We start from the raw sequence: 15,016 nt of genomic DNA on the forward strand, positions 1-15,016 counted from the left end.
AACAAGCTTCCATAGTTTTTACTGTATTTTTGATCAGATAAATGCAGCCTAGGTAAGAATAAAAGACTTTATTTAAAAATAAATAATTGAACGGTGTATGTATAAAATACATAATGACAATGTTTTTGGTGTGTGTGTTTCCAGCTCTTTATCACATTGGCCAGTTAAGTACAGCAGTATGTTCTTTACTTATAAGTTATCACAAATACATTCACTGAAACATGTAATATGTGTCACATACAAAAAAAACCTCCTTTATACAGAAACAGTCTGAGATCCTAAACAGATACTATGTGGCTTTAACAAATTCCAAAGTTTATATACTCAACGTCCCTTCACGGCTGAACATTCTTGAGTACACATGAGTGTGTGAACAGCTGGGTGTGCGCTGGATTTGGCTACAGTATCTCAGTGTGTGGCTCCACACGCTCTGATAGCTGCCTCACTGTGCAAACATGTTCAGCTACAAGAGAGTTTAGATGTTTGCAGTGCACATGTTCCACAAGTACTACAGCAAATTAATGCAAAAATTTAACGGCTGCTAAAGGTCACAACACTACTCACTATGTCTTTCTAAGGCAACTTTATCAAGTGTCACATGATGCAGCATAAACATTTTTTCCTACTTGAGGCACTAAATTGTCTAAAAGAATGTATGTAGCAACATAGTGGTAAATCTCCTTTATACGGATTAAATGTTAATTCTAAATCTAAACTGTACCACGTTAAATGCAAAAACTGACAACTTTCCTACATTCAGCCATGCCGTCTGTGGGCTCAACAGACACAGACTGTAAAGGCAACAAATAAATGACATTCTAAATTTAGACTTTCCTCTTTTTTTTCTTTTTTTTTTTAAACACAAATTGTCCCAAAAGACTAAAGGCTAAAAGACCCATTTTATCAATATGCTCCCATCTTGTGGCCAAATATGGCATACAACTAAATCCGAACATATGACACACTTAATGAATCATGTTAAAAAACATGGGATATGAAAAGGGGGGGCTTTTTATATAAAATAGCCTTATTTGGGGATTAAAAACATTCTTAAGGTTGAACACTTAAGAAACCCCTGTCCCGTTCATATATTGCATTCTCACATTTGGTCAGAGATTTACCTGGAATATTCAGGTAATCCAGATTTTTTCACAGCATTTCTTTTCTCTATGCATGTCCAAAGTCCAGTGTATGAAACCATTTTGAATGAGACTTTAAAAGCTCATGTTGGGAGTTTACATGGTCCCGTGTGCAGCCGCAGCGCCCCCTGTCTGTGAAGAGCACTTAAAGTTCTGAATTCCAGAGGCATTGTATGCGGACTGGCTCTAGATGTGTAGTGGTAAGTTAGCGTGTCGTAGTAGTGATACTTGACCGTTTTGCCGTCAGGATCATGAGCGAAAGGCCAGAAGCCGTACAGGTGGATCTCATCACAAAAGCGTGTTGCCATGGTGTACATCAGGAGTCCAGTGGTGGGCCTTTTGATCTGGACATGATTGGTCAACCAGTACCTGCAAGAAAGTCATTGATTACAAACTTAAGACCAACCATCATAAAGTATTGCATTCAAGTTAATTCTTTTTTACAATTAGTATGATCTATTAGTATAATATGAAAACCTAGAAAATCAGACACTACTGTTCAAAAGTTTGAGGTCAATAAGATTTAAAGTTTTTGAAAGAAGTCTCTTATCCTCACCAATGCTGCATATATTTGATAAAAAAAATATATATATATTTTAGAATGTAATTTATTCCTGTGATGGTAAAGCTGAATTTTCAGCATCATTACTCCAGGCTTCAGTGTCACACGATCCTTCAGAAATCATTCTAATACATCGATTGTGTCCAAGAAACATTTCTAAATATCATCAATGCTGAAAACAGTTGCTGCTTAAAGGTGCCCTAGAATTTTTTTTTTTTTTTTTTAACAAGATGTAATAAGTCTAAGGTGTCCCCTGAATGTGTCTGAAGTTTCAGCTCAAAATACCCCATAGATTTTTTTTTAATTCATTTTTTTAACTGCCTATTTTGGGGCATCATTATAAATGAGCCGATTCAGGGCTACTGGCCCTTTAATTCTCCTGCTCCACACCCACAGAGCTCGCGCTTGCCTTGAACAGCGCATAAACAAAGTTTACACAGCTAATATAACCCTCAAATGGATCTTTACAAAGTGTTCGTCGGATTATGTGATGTATTATATTGTTTACATTTGATTCTGAATGAGTTTAAGGCTGTGCTCCGTGGCTAACGGCTAATGCTACACTGTTGGAGAGATTTCTAAAGAATGAAGTTGTGTTTATGCATTATAAAGACTGCAAGTGTTTAAAAATGAAAATAGCGATGACTCTCTTGTCTCCGTGAATACAGTAAGAAACGATGGTAACTTTAACCACATTTAACAGTACATTAGCAACATGCTAACAAAACATTTAGAAAAAAAACTTTACAAATATCACTAAAAATATGATATCATGAATCTTTTCAGTTATTATTGCTCCATCTGCCATTTTTCGCTATTGTTCTTGCTTACCTAGTCTGTTGATTCACCCTTGTCTAATGCCTTTCATAATGTTGATTCGCCTGTTCTTCGGAGGTCTTTTAAACAAATGAGATTTATATAAGGAGGAAACAATGGTGTTTGAGACTCACTGTATGTCATTTCCATGTACTGAACTCTTGTTATTTAACTATGCCAAGGTAAATTCAATTTTTCATTCGAGGGCACCTTTAATATTTTTGTGGAAACTTTTTTTTTTCTCTAAGATATGATAAATAAAAAGTTCAAAAGAACAGCATTTCTTTAAAATAGAAATCTTTTGCAACATTGTCTTTGTTCTCACTTTTCAATTTAGTATAAATTCAGTAGTGCAGAAGGTTTTAAAAGAGTGACAATCTACATTTACACAACAATAATGTACTAAAAACAGAAAAAGTTTTTCCTTAGCGTTTTTCATATACAGGTGACACTTGTCAAAATGACGTGAAAACACTATTATTCATGCCAGGCCAGTAGTTGGCGATGTCACTTTGTAAAGAAACACTACAAAGCTAAAGACTGAACACGTAATACGCATGTGCATGACGTCACCATTTTCACAAATGTGCATTTTTGTAGTTTACACAGATTATAACGGTATCGTTTTTAAAAACTTGCACTTTGAAATCAGTTTTCAAACGTTTGCATTTTCAGGCCCCCAAAATGCTGCCATTATGTAAATTAACATCCAAAACTTTTTTTTTTTTTTTTTTTTTTTAGTTGAAAACAGTGTAGTGTAAACGCCCCCTAAATGTTACAGGTGATTATAACATCCTATAACATCCAGTGTGTTAACAGCTAAGGTTCCTAAAAAAGTAGCCTTAGCTGCATTTAGGCTAAATCCCCTTTTTAAAATATTCTCATGGAAAACTCATCCACATCCTAACCTGACAGTTGTGCAGCTCTTCCACGTTTAAAAGGAGATGATCAAACAATTGAACAATGTCTATTTAGATGCACTGAACCCTCTCCAGTCCACTCACCCCTGAATAACCCTCACAATAGGGCTCTCTCTGTGTATCCGTGAGGTGTCATTCATTCAGGACGGCTGCAGCAAAAAGGGGTTCTGGAGTAAAGGAGTTTCAGATAACAAAGGGCTGTGGGATCCCATATCCCTTATTTAAAGCTACCTCTGAGTAGCTCTGGTCTGAGTACAGATTTCTTTATTCCAATTCATTGGGATTAAATTTCAATTTAATAACTCTAGTTAAAAAAAAGAAAGGGGTCAATAAGATTAAAAATTTAGAAGTCTCTCACCAAGGATGCATTTATTTGAGAAAAACATAGTAATATTGTGAAATATTACTACATTTTAAAAGAACTATTATATTTTGAATTTAACTTATTCCTGTGATGCAAAGCCGACTCATTTCTCCAGTCTTCAGTGTCACATGATCCTTCAGAAATCATTCTAATATGCTGATTTGCTGTTCAAGAAACATGTCTAATTATCAATGTTGAAAACAGCTGTACTACTTAAATTTGCACTTTCAATTCATCAAAAAAACCCTGGAAAAGTTTACACAAAATATTAACATTTAAAATATTAAAGACTTTTACATTGTTACAATTTTTGCGTCACTTTTTAATCAATTTAATGCATCTTTGCTGAATAAAAATATTCATTTCTCTTTTTTTTAATATTAAATAAATAATTTTAAAAAATCATACCCTAAACTTACATACCCTAGTAAATACTGCTATAAGTTTAACAGGGAAGTGATTCAGTCCGATTTAATTTTGACACCCAATGCAGACCACTGGGGTAACTGTTAAAAAGTGGGTGGGAGGGGAGGGGGGTATCAATACATTGAGTCAACAGAACCAATAGAGAGACTCCGCAATGATGTCAAGCGATAGATTGAGGCGCTCGTCTGTGTGAAAACTAGGCAACAGTGTTCTCTTGTGGCTCTTGCACAAAGAGTTTGTTTAATTTAAAGGTGCCCTAGAATAAAAAAAATTGAATTTATCTTGGCACAGTTGAATAACAAGAGTTCAGTACATGGAAATGACATACAGTGAGTCTCAAACACCATTGTTTCCTCTTTATATAAGTCTCATTTGTTTAAAAGACCTCCGACAAACAGGCGAATCTCAACATAACACCGACTGTTACATAACAGTCGAGATCATTAATATGTACACCCCCAATTTTTGCATATGCCAGCTCATGTTCAAGCATTAGACAAGGGCAGGACGTCTGGATCTGTGTACAGCTGAATCATCAGACTAGGTAAGCAAGCAAGAACAATAGCGAAAAATGGCAGATGGAGCAATAATAACTGACATGATCCATGATATCATGATATTTTTTTAATGATATTTGTAAATTGTCTTTCTAAATGTTTCGTTAGCATGTTGCTAATGTACTGTTAAATGTGGTTAAAGTTACCATTGTTTCTTACTGTATTCACGGAGACAAGAGCCGTCGTTATTTTCATTTTTAAACACTTGCAGTCTGTATAATTCATAAACAACTTCATTCTTTATAAAATCTCTCCAACAGTGTGTAATGTTAGCTTTAGCCACGGAGCACTATCAAACTCATTCAGAACCAAATGTAAACATCCAAATATATACTGTACTTACGAACTGCATGACGAACACTTTGTAAAGATCCATTTTGAGGGTTATATTAGCTGTGTGAACTTTGTTTATGCTGTTAAAGGCAAGCGTGAGCTCTGTGGGTGTGGAGCGTGAGCATTTAAAGGGGCCGCAGCCTAAATCGGCTCATATTTAATGATGCCCCAAAATAGGCAGTTAAAAAATAAAAAATAAAAAAAAAAATCTATGGGGAATTTTGAGCTGAAACTTCAGACACATTCAGGGGACACCTTAGACTTATATTACATCTTTTAAAAAGACGTTCTACGGCACCTTTAAAAAACGGTGTTGTGTAAACGCCCCCTAAAACGACATGATGGTGAGTAAATAGATTTTTTTTTTTGTTTAGAATTTTTGGAAGAACTATTCCTTTACAAATATACTTAATTTTTATCATTTGAACAACTGTAACATATTGTTATGGCATATTCCCCTCAATACACCATCCACTGAACAGCTTCCTCAGACACAGGGTTCAGACACTCTGCTCTGAGGGAGGGCTGAATGGCAGTCTTAAAATATGCAGAGGTCAATAGAAGAGGCAAAGGTTGAGTTATTTAAAGACAACAGACTACAATTGAGCCCAGAGGGGCTTACATTTGTTGAGCGAACTAACAAAAGACCTTCTGTAAAAATCCAGATATATAGATGCCTGTGTGCACTTAGTGTGCAGCCATATCCATTTACAGGAACAGTCTGTGGTCGTGGAGCAGGATGCGAATGTATTGATGCATGAACTATAAATAGCGAGAGGCTTGATACACCTGCTTTTGCCAGCATGGGTTTGAGTAGTCTTAAATGCACGGGCACGTACCCTCTGACGGCATGGAGCAGGCGCAGGGAGGGGAAGGCTGTGCGGACGTTCACAGTATGCAGAAGAATGAGGCGGATGACCCACTCCACTCGCTCCTCTCCTCCTTTAGCCATGAAGGCAGGGATCCACAGCACACTCCCACTGAGGCTCTGCAGCCTGTGGACGAAGCGTTGCACCCACTCCTCGCTGTTCAGGTCCTGAAAGGCACGCTGGACCACAGAGGGGTTCATAGTCACTAGACTGGTGCGCAGGCCCACATCAGCTGAATACTCCTCCACTGGAGCCAGGTTACACCTGGGAAATGCACACACATATACATATGGTTAAGTCTTAATCATAGCCTCAGGTTAGGCTGGTCACACACACACACACACACACACACACACACACACACACACATTACAACCCCCAATATTTCAATGTTTAAACTGTGTATAAAGCTGATAAGCCATTCCTTTTGGTCAACCCTAGTTATCTTCATAGTAAAACTTCAGATATGCTTATATAAAAATTATGTTTATGGCTTGCTGAAGTGTTATTTCACTCTGCATGGCTGCATTACACATTACAGCCAAAATATATTCTACACAAATATGTCAGTGCAGAAGCCATAAGCAAGTATGTGTTGCATTTTTGCGGTTGCAGAAAAAGGTGCTAATGCACATTAGCATAAACGGTCTTTCTTGGTTATTTTTCTATAGTATGCAATAGTTGAGTCCCAGAAGTAAACCTCCCATTCATTATCCATGAGTCTGCAAAGAAATCTCCACCAAACAAACACTCTTTAGTTAGTGCCCATCCACTCCCATAAATCGCTTTTAAAAGTTAATGGCCATTCGGATCTTTATAAAAGTCCACATTGGTATTTGCAGACGAATAATAACACGGATAACATTAAATATATATTTTCTATCAGGTTAAACTGATTATTAGTCACTCAAATCTCTCAGCGTTGATTGCGTATATCCGCCATGTTTTGTAGTTTAACACTTTTTACTCGTGTTTGTAGTTCTGAACTGAATCCTCGTCCAATGCGCAATGGGTTGTGGGCAATATTAGCCTCTATAGTGTGCACGGATCCACACTTCTAAAATCTACTGGAAATAGTAGACCATCCGGGGACTTTTGGCATACTCTTTTCAACATACTATGCTTTGGGACACACTTATTTTAATCTCACCATTTAGGATGGGTAGTATGGACATTGGAACGCAGGGTTAGAGTCTTCGGTACCTATCTGTAATGAAATTTTAAAAATGTGACGCTTTGAGTGCTGTTGTGAGGATTCGAAAACGCCTCTGATTGGCCATTGTGTTGCCGTGCTCATCGAATATGTCTAATTGGCTACAATGATCAACACAGCAGCGTTTGAAAGCACACAAGTGTTTGAAAGGGTTTTGAAAGCGGGAGACGCCTACTTTCAAAGGCTCCCGTGTGTATCTGTGTAAGCACTTGGTGAAGAGCTTCACTGATGACTATTTACAACATTTTTACAGCACTGATCATTGAAGCCAATCACAGACATATCCGATGAGCTGTGAACACAATGGCCAATCAGAGGTGTTTACGAATCCTCTCAACAGTGCTCAAAGCGTCACATTTTTAAAATTTCAGTACCGACTAGGTACCGAAGTGGGTACTTTTGACAACTCTAGTTTCTATGGTATACTGGAAAATTATAAGCATTTCATAAGTTTTAAAGGCTTTTATTTACAGTGTTGACCCTTCTTCTGTATATCAGATTTTGGGCCAAATCCTGACTGATGGCGATCCATTCTTTACCATGCTTCTTTATCATGCTGGAAAATTAGTGCTCAGAGTTGATCGCAATTTGTGGGCTTCTGCTTGTCCTCTCGCCTTATGAGGTCTGACACAGGTTCTCTGTGGGATTAAGATCCGGGTAGTAGCCTGGCCACGGATCCAAAAATTTCAATTTAAACATCTCCGAGCCACTTTATTATCACTCTTGCTTTTATCACATGGTGCTCCATCATGCTGGAAAATGCACAGAGCATGCACAGAGTCTCAGGACACGACACAGGTCTCATGGCGTGTTCATCTTTTCCTTCCCAGACAAATGATTTTCTACATGTCCCAACCAGTCGGAAGGGGGCTTCATCACAGAAAATTTGCACCAGTTTTCTGCTTTCCAATCCTTGTACTTCCTGCAGAATTTCAGTCTGTTCTTCTTGCTCTTGGAGAGAAGTGGCTTCTTTGCTGCCCTTCTTGAAACCAGGCCTTTGTCCAAAAGTCTTGGCCTCACTGTGCATACAGATGCATCACACACACCTACCGCCAATATTGTGCAGCTCTTCTGTAGCGATACTGTAGCAGACTCCTCCGTAGGAAACCCCTGCCTTAGAGCATTTACATCCAGCTCATCTGAGTATCAAGATTAAGAATGTTTGTTAATGTGACAGAGCAAAAATGTAAGCATGAGTAAATGACCTTCACTACAAGTAATTGGACTTACTACAAAATGCAGCATAATAATACAGTCTGCATTAATGTCTTACATGCAGAATCCTCCGAAAGACCAAGCAAGCACCTTTTAGAGCTCAACCCAACATTTAACAAAAAAAAAAAAAAAATAAACCCAGAGGTGACTTTAAAGCAAATACCAAGCAGGGTGCTGGCATTATCATCTTGCCACAATACCTGAAAAAACCTTTCAACACTGGCACCATGCCGACTATCGAGGCTTAGCTGTCACGGTCACACTCCCACACAGTTTTGTCCTTGCCCGGCGGAACAGCCATGCCAACCACACAAGAGGGATTTAAGTTCCTCCATTACTTAAACTTTGAGGCTCTATATGTCCCTGGACTGGGGCTGAATGACATTAATGTCGTTAAGAGCACAGCTGGGCTGCAGAGGACTTATTTAGGATTAAGAATCTCACAGTATTACACTACTCTAAGCAAGCAGCTTTCAGCTGTAGGCAGAACATTTTACAGGCAAGTGAACTTTAGTCACTTTCAAAAGACAGCCTAATTACGTTTCCAGGGCTATGGCTTAGTGTGACTTGTACAAATGTCATATTTCCTCAGCTGGTCTCAAATTGCAGTATGCATCACACTTCAGTTCTGAAAGCCTTCAGACATTGTGAGTCAAGCCTGGAAATAGTACTGACAGATATTTCAAAAGCGCATTGTGTCGCATACGGACTGCAAGCTGTTTGAAATCCAAACGGCATTTCTTTAAAGCAGTGGTTCCCAAAGTGGGGTAGAAGATTGTTATGCAAAAGAAACCTCTTCAGGGTGATTGAAGACCCCACTGCGAAATTATCCCGCTTATTATGAGGCTATTTGCCACATTAAGTAAATAATTGAACAAAATATTAATTTGACTTTTAATTACCTCAAGATGACTCACAAAACCCGCTTGAGTGGACTTGTAGCAGTTGTTGTTGTTGTTGTGAACAACAGACCACAAGATGGATTAAAGAATCAGAATTCAGTATTGCAGGGAGGAGTGTAAAAATATAATGATGCATGGTTCATCAAGCATGGACAAGTTTGAGAAAGGACTGGCAGTGCCAAGTAAAAGTAAAGCAGATGATAAATCTACTTCAAACGTCACAACTACCAAAACAAACGCGTCTACAACCAATGCGGGCAGCACGACAACGCAACAAAAGCTAATAGAGCCCATTATAATCAGTGATGCTGTCTACACTGGATGTGGCACAACAACAAATTCTGACAGTAATCTGATGCCTCCCTCCATTTCTGACATACTCCAAGCCTCAAGACAAGAAAATATGACAAGGCATATCTCACCCTTGGATTCACCAGTACAACGATGGGTAGTGAAGAGAGGGTTAGAAACACATTACAACCCCCATTACAAATGGATTAGAAAAACGCATTCTGTGTGAACAGCCCCTTAGAGTGTCTTTATGTGGGTACACAAAAAAGATACAAAAGCTGTTACTGGGGTGGTATCCTTTCAAAAGGTACATCTTTGTACCTAAAGAGTGCATATTAATATCTCAGAGGTACATACTGGTACCAAAAGTGTGCATCTTAGTACCTAAATGGTACATATTAGAACCTTTTGAAAGGGTACTGCCCCAGTGAGAGCTTTTTCTGGGGCTAAACTTGAATGTAGAGATTGTGAATAACTGGCTGTAATGATACAAACAATTAACTTCATAATAAATTAGCATCAGCTTAGCATCAGCTTAGCATCTGCAAACGTCGTTCTGATACATTGATACTACTCTGGATAAAACCCTTCTATTATTTGAGGGTTTTATTGACTTATCCTTCGGAGCAAGCACCTAAAAAAGGTAATTGTGAGAAAGTTTAAAATAAATCACAGATACAAGAAATAAAGACCAATATATGAGAAATTAAGTGGCAATTAAGAGGTACAGGGATGTTCAAATAGAGCAATTACTTTTGGAGACTCTAGCTCTACACTGCCAGTTGACAATTATTCTTTACAGCTAGTTTAGGTTGGTTTGTTGTTTGATTCGGGATGAGAACACTTACCAACTGGCTAAGTTATATCAACAGAGCACAAACCATTGAATGTGACAGAACAGAAGACAGATGTTTACCTAATGACAAAGTCATGTGAATCAATCTCTCTGCCGCAGCTGCTATTCAGTAATATCCCAGAGTTCCCAACGATGGCACATTGTTTGTAATGCTGGTTCTTCATGGGGGACACCGTCGGCAAAAGTTGGTACAGGTTCTCAGAGATGTTTGTGGTGCTTTGGCGGTCAAATATATAATGAATGACATCCCCCGGTTTAAAGGTGCTCTTAAGAATTGAGATGTCCCTTTCAGCATCCAGGAACCTCAAAATGTTTTTCCTGGAGGGAAAATGAAAATCATAACACTTTAGAATGAGTTTTAAAAGGGAACCACATTCTGCATTCTGCCATAGTGTGCATTTGAATAACATCGAGCCATACCTGATGAGGTTAGACAAGGTGCTGTTGAAAGTCCATTCAGGTGAAGATGAATTGCAGGTTTTGCTCTTTAAGCCTGGCAGTGGAATTGGAGAAGAGACTTTGCTCTTTCTATAGGTAACTAGAGATGTAGGGGCAGCACTCAGGACTGAATTTCTGAAGAAAAGAAAGATCATACCAGTGTGTTTATATGCACTGACCATGCATCAATATTAGCAACTTAGGCACGGTTACAAATAACATCTACCGGCTTAAAAGATTGGCTGCTATGTTTTTGTAAAGCATGAAATCAATACTCAAAACCCTGATGAAACAGTAATGTGAAACAAACAGATCTCAAACAGAAGTTTCTTACTGATATTATAGTTTTCTCTGTCTTGTAATTTAAAATCAAAGTAATTATCATGTAAAGAAACAGAAAATAGAATACATTTTCATTTTAAATTTCTTGCATTAGTTTTAAAGGACTAAAACAACACTGAGAAACAGCCTTAAATATTTGGTTGTAAGAAACAATGACGTTTTCTCTGGAAACATCATAAATCATAAATGATATAACAAATCAGATTACAAACCTGTCGGACTTAAGAACAAAGCTTTTTAAGTGAAATCTCTGTGAATCCTCAATGTTCCTATAAGAGCAAAAGATAAAAATATTCATCATCATTATCCAGTAATATGACCATTAATAATGCTCTGAAATCACATCAGTGAGTAGATAATTGAGGTAGAGGCAATTAGGCTTCTATCTGGAAAAAATACATGAAATTGAATTAGAATGATAATGTTTATTTAGCACTTTTATGTGAGTCATTCCACTTATATTAACTCTTTAGAATATTTTCATGGCACAAATCCAAGTTCATGGCCAGTGTGTTTTAACCCTTGCAACTCATTACAACAATTAATTCAGTCATTAGCACAGAGGATGCATTTAGAAGGAAGATTTGTTAACCTAAAACTACAAAAAGAATGTTATTGTTTTGACCATGAGTACAATATATCATTGAGACACATTCTGATTGCATTGAGCACTATATTGAAATTGAAATATGCTATATGATTGTAAACACTGTGTGTGTGTGTGTGTGTGTGTGTGTATAATATAATATAATATAATATAATATAATATAATATAATATAATATAATATAATATAATATAATATAATATATTATATTATATTATATAAACCAAATATGTTTTGTTGGTCATTGTGAACTCAAAAGAAACAATGAATGAAGAAAAAAAAACATTATAATTTATATTCAAACCTGGAGGAATCACATAATGGCAAAGATAATAGCTGTTCAACTCTACCATGCTGGGTGCCCCTTCAAAACATTTAGAATAGGACTGCATTGTATCCTTGAGCAAATCAGTCCTATTTGTCTACCATTCACTGTAATGTTCTCCATCTCTCCCCAAAGTCATGGCTACGTGCAATATTAAGCAGACAGAGCACAGATCTCTTAAAATTCTGGGGAGCAGCTTCAAATGCAGATTTAATGGTAGTGTTGCTTCAAAGCGCTTATAACTGTTCTGAGATATACCCCTTAGATCCTTTGTTTGATATTGCAATTTAGAATATAATTCCATAAATTATAAATCTCACCAATAACTTGAGCAAAAATTAGGTCATAAGAGTCATCTAATGCTTTCTGACAGCTAGTAAATTAGGTGTGAAATTTCCAAATTGGGATTTTACAATTATATTTTGTCTCTGGGATATTTTGGGTTAGCAAATACGAGGGAGGAAATATTCCCTTTGCGTGCTTAATGGATAAACTGTAATTAGTGCGGCAGAAACATATCACGGTACAGAGCAAACAAGCCAAATACTTTGCATAAAACCTCAAATGTGGCAACTCGTGGTATGATCTATTTAAAAATTAAAGAACAAATGCATGTCTTGGCAGCATACACTTGTTTTCTCATGCAATTATTCTTGCAATTAATCCATCTATGCACAAACATTCTTCTCACTCAAGAGCTTTAAAGTGTACGTCCCGAGACGGCTAGATTTGCAATTATGTAAGCCTGTGGATTTCTGCTACAGGGCTCAATTATAGCCGAAGAAAGGCAAACGGTTAATTTTTGTCTTCAAGCTGTAGCTGTAGCCACAAATCAAACAGTAATCCTCTAGATGCCACAAACCACAGATCAGACTGTCTTTTCACTTGCATGAATGGGTGCAAACAGAACACACTCAAGAGTAGAACAAAACCAGACCATCAGCCATCAGTCACAGAACAGCAGGGTCAGCTGCATTTATGATGACTCCCATACAAGGTTTCACACTCAGCAAAAGTCTGAATGACACATTTTGGAGAACGGCCAAGTATTAATAATCAGAAACTGTTTGTATATTCAGCAAAACCAGCTCCAAAATGTGTACTCTGATCGATCACTCTGCTGGTAACTAAATCTGAGATAAATCTAAAAGGGTTAGTTCACCCAAAAAAATGAGAACTCTTAGTTTTGAGTGATTTAATCCAAGTCTTGTGAAGAGATGCTTGCTTTATATGAGAAACAGGTTTAATTTGAGCTTTTATTAATATACAAACATCGCAATACAAAGCATGCTTGAGCTTCTGCTTACCTAATTTGAGTGCTTCTATATTTACATTCCCTGATCAATGTTTATGCTTCCAATGGAGGAACAGAAATCTCTCAGATTTCATTAAAAATATCTTCATTTGTGTTATAAAGATGAACTAAAGTCTTATGGGTTTGGAACGACATGTAACTGATAAATTTCATTTTGGGGTGAACTATGCCTTTATAGCCTATAACATATCAAACATCTCCTTCAGAATGTACACAATCATCTATCAAACTGGTTTAATGTCAAACATGTGAGGTGTTTCCTTAAATTAAAATCCCACATCCCAAACAATAGTCCTCAGGACAACACATTGTCTCCCTCCTTTGACTTACACACAGCATTACACCGTTTAATGAAAGACCAAGCCAATCCTGCTGGAAAATACAGTTTAAAACACTGTTTTGGAACATTGTAGATGGTCTAAGCTGGTTGTTTGCTGGTCCAAAATGGTTATTAGCTGGCTCAAGCCAATCATTAGTGGGCCCAAGGCGGTCATTAAGGTGGCCCAATGTGTAAATTATCTCAGACCAGCAACAAATCAGCTCAGTAGGGTGGTCAGGTTGTTTTTTGGAATATGGTAGCTTGTCAGACAACTACTGAACTGTTTAAACCAGGGGTTTTCAAACTGGGATCCAGGGATGCAAGACAGTGCTACAGGGGCTCCGTGGAAAAGTAAAAAATAAATAAATAAAAATAAAAATGTATTAATTCTTTTGAATTAAAATAATTTTTAAAAATATGATTTCAAATAAATACATCTAATATCCTTGAGGGGTGGGGAAAAAAATTATTGCTTAGAGCACCTAATGATGACCAGCTTGGACCAACTAGAAACCAGTTCTTTTCCAAAAACACAGCTTCAGTTTAAAACGGATTTCCCGGACAAATACGCAAAATAATTAGGTAAATAAAATACACAGCTCTTTGCCATTTTCTCGTGTAGCCTATATATTCGCGATATTCAGACAAGCCAATGTAATACGCAGCCCATAGTCCTAAATGGACTGTCTATTGTTTGGGCTTCTACAAAGTCTCTCTTGAGAGAATCAAGGCACGGAGGACATGGGTCCTAAACAAAAACATCACACAAACATAACCTGCATCGAGTACAGCGGTGCATTAAAACATACAGAAAGACAAAAAAAGAGAATGTGATATAGATTTAGGCTAACTGTATTGTTTATTGTAGGTTAATCGAATTTACTTACGCGATTTCTTCCTCCACTTCCGATATATCAGCTATGATAACAAATATAACCAGGGCTGTCCCGATTCCAAACATCAGTATTCGGAATTCAAAAGACATGACTTGACCGCCGTGCGATTCTACAAACGCGTTGAACTATAAAGCGCAATAGAAATCTGTTCTTCTTTCACACTGGGTTCTTACGCAGGGCAACACATGTAATGTTCCTCCGTCTCCTCGACAAAGCTGGACCATTCTAACTGTCCGTGCAGGTTACCGAACAGTTGTCTGCGTTAAATATCACGTCCATCAGCTTCTTCCACCTTTGCGAAAGTAGTGTGGG

General features: G+C 37.5%; 1 protein-coding gene across 1 annotated transcript; it reads right to left on the bottom strand.

The window, feature by feature from the left end:
- Positions 1–1,138: 1,138 nt before the first annotated feature.
- st8sia2 (ST8 alpha-N-acetyl-neuraminide alpha-2,8-sialyltransferase 2) lies at positions 1,139–14,793 on the bottom strand. The gene is made up of 6 exons (XM_067389339.1): positions 14,696–14,793; positions 11,456–11,512; positions 10,884–11,036; positions 10,524–10,781; positions 5,957–6,250; positions 1,139–1,508 (listed from the first exon to the last, which is right to left on the bottom strand). The coding sequence occupies exons 1-6, from the start codon at positions 14,791–14,793 to the stop codon at positions 1,223–1,225; spliced, it is 1,146 nt and encodes a 381-aa protein (XP_067245440.1). The 3' UTR covers positions 1,139–1,222.
- Positions 14,794–15,016: the final 223 nt, after the last annotated feature.

The sequence above is a fragment of the Chanodichthys erythropterus genome, chromosome 7, assembly GCF_024489055.1.
Source record: "Chanodichthys erythropterus isolate Z2021 chromosome 7, ASM2448905v1, whole genome shotgun sequence".
NCBI classification, from domain to species: domain Eukaryota; kingdom Metazoa; phylum Chordata; class Actinopteri; order Cypriniformes; family Xenocyprididae; genus Chanodichthys; species Chanodichthys erythropterus.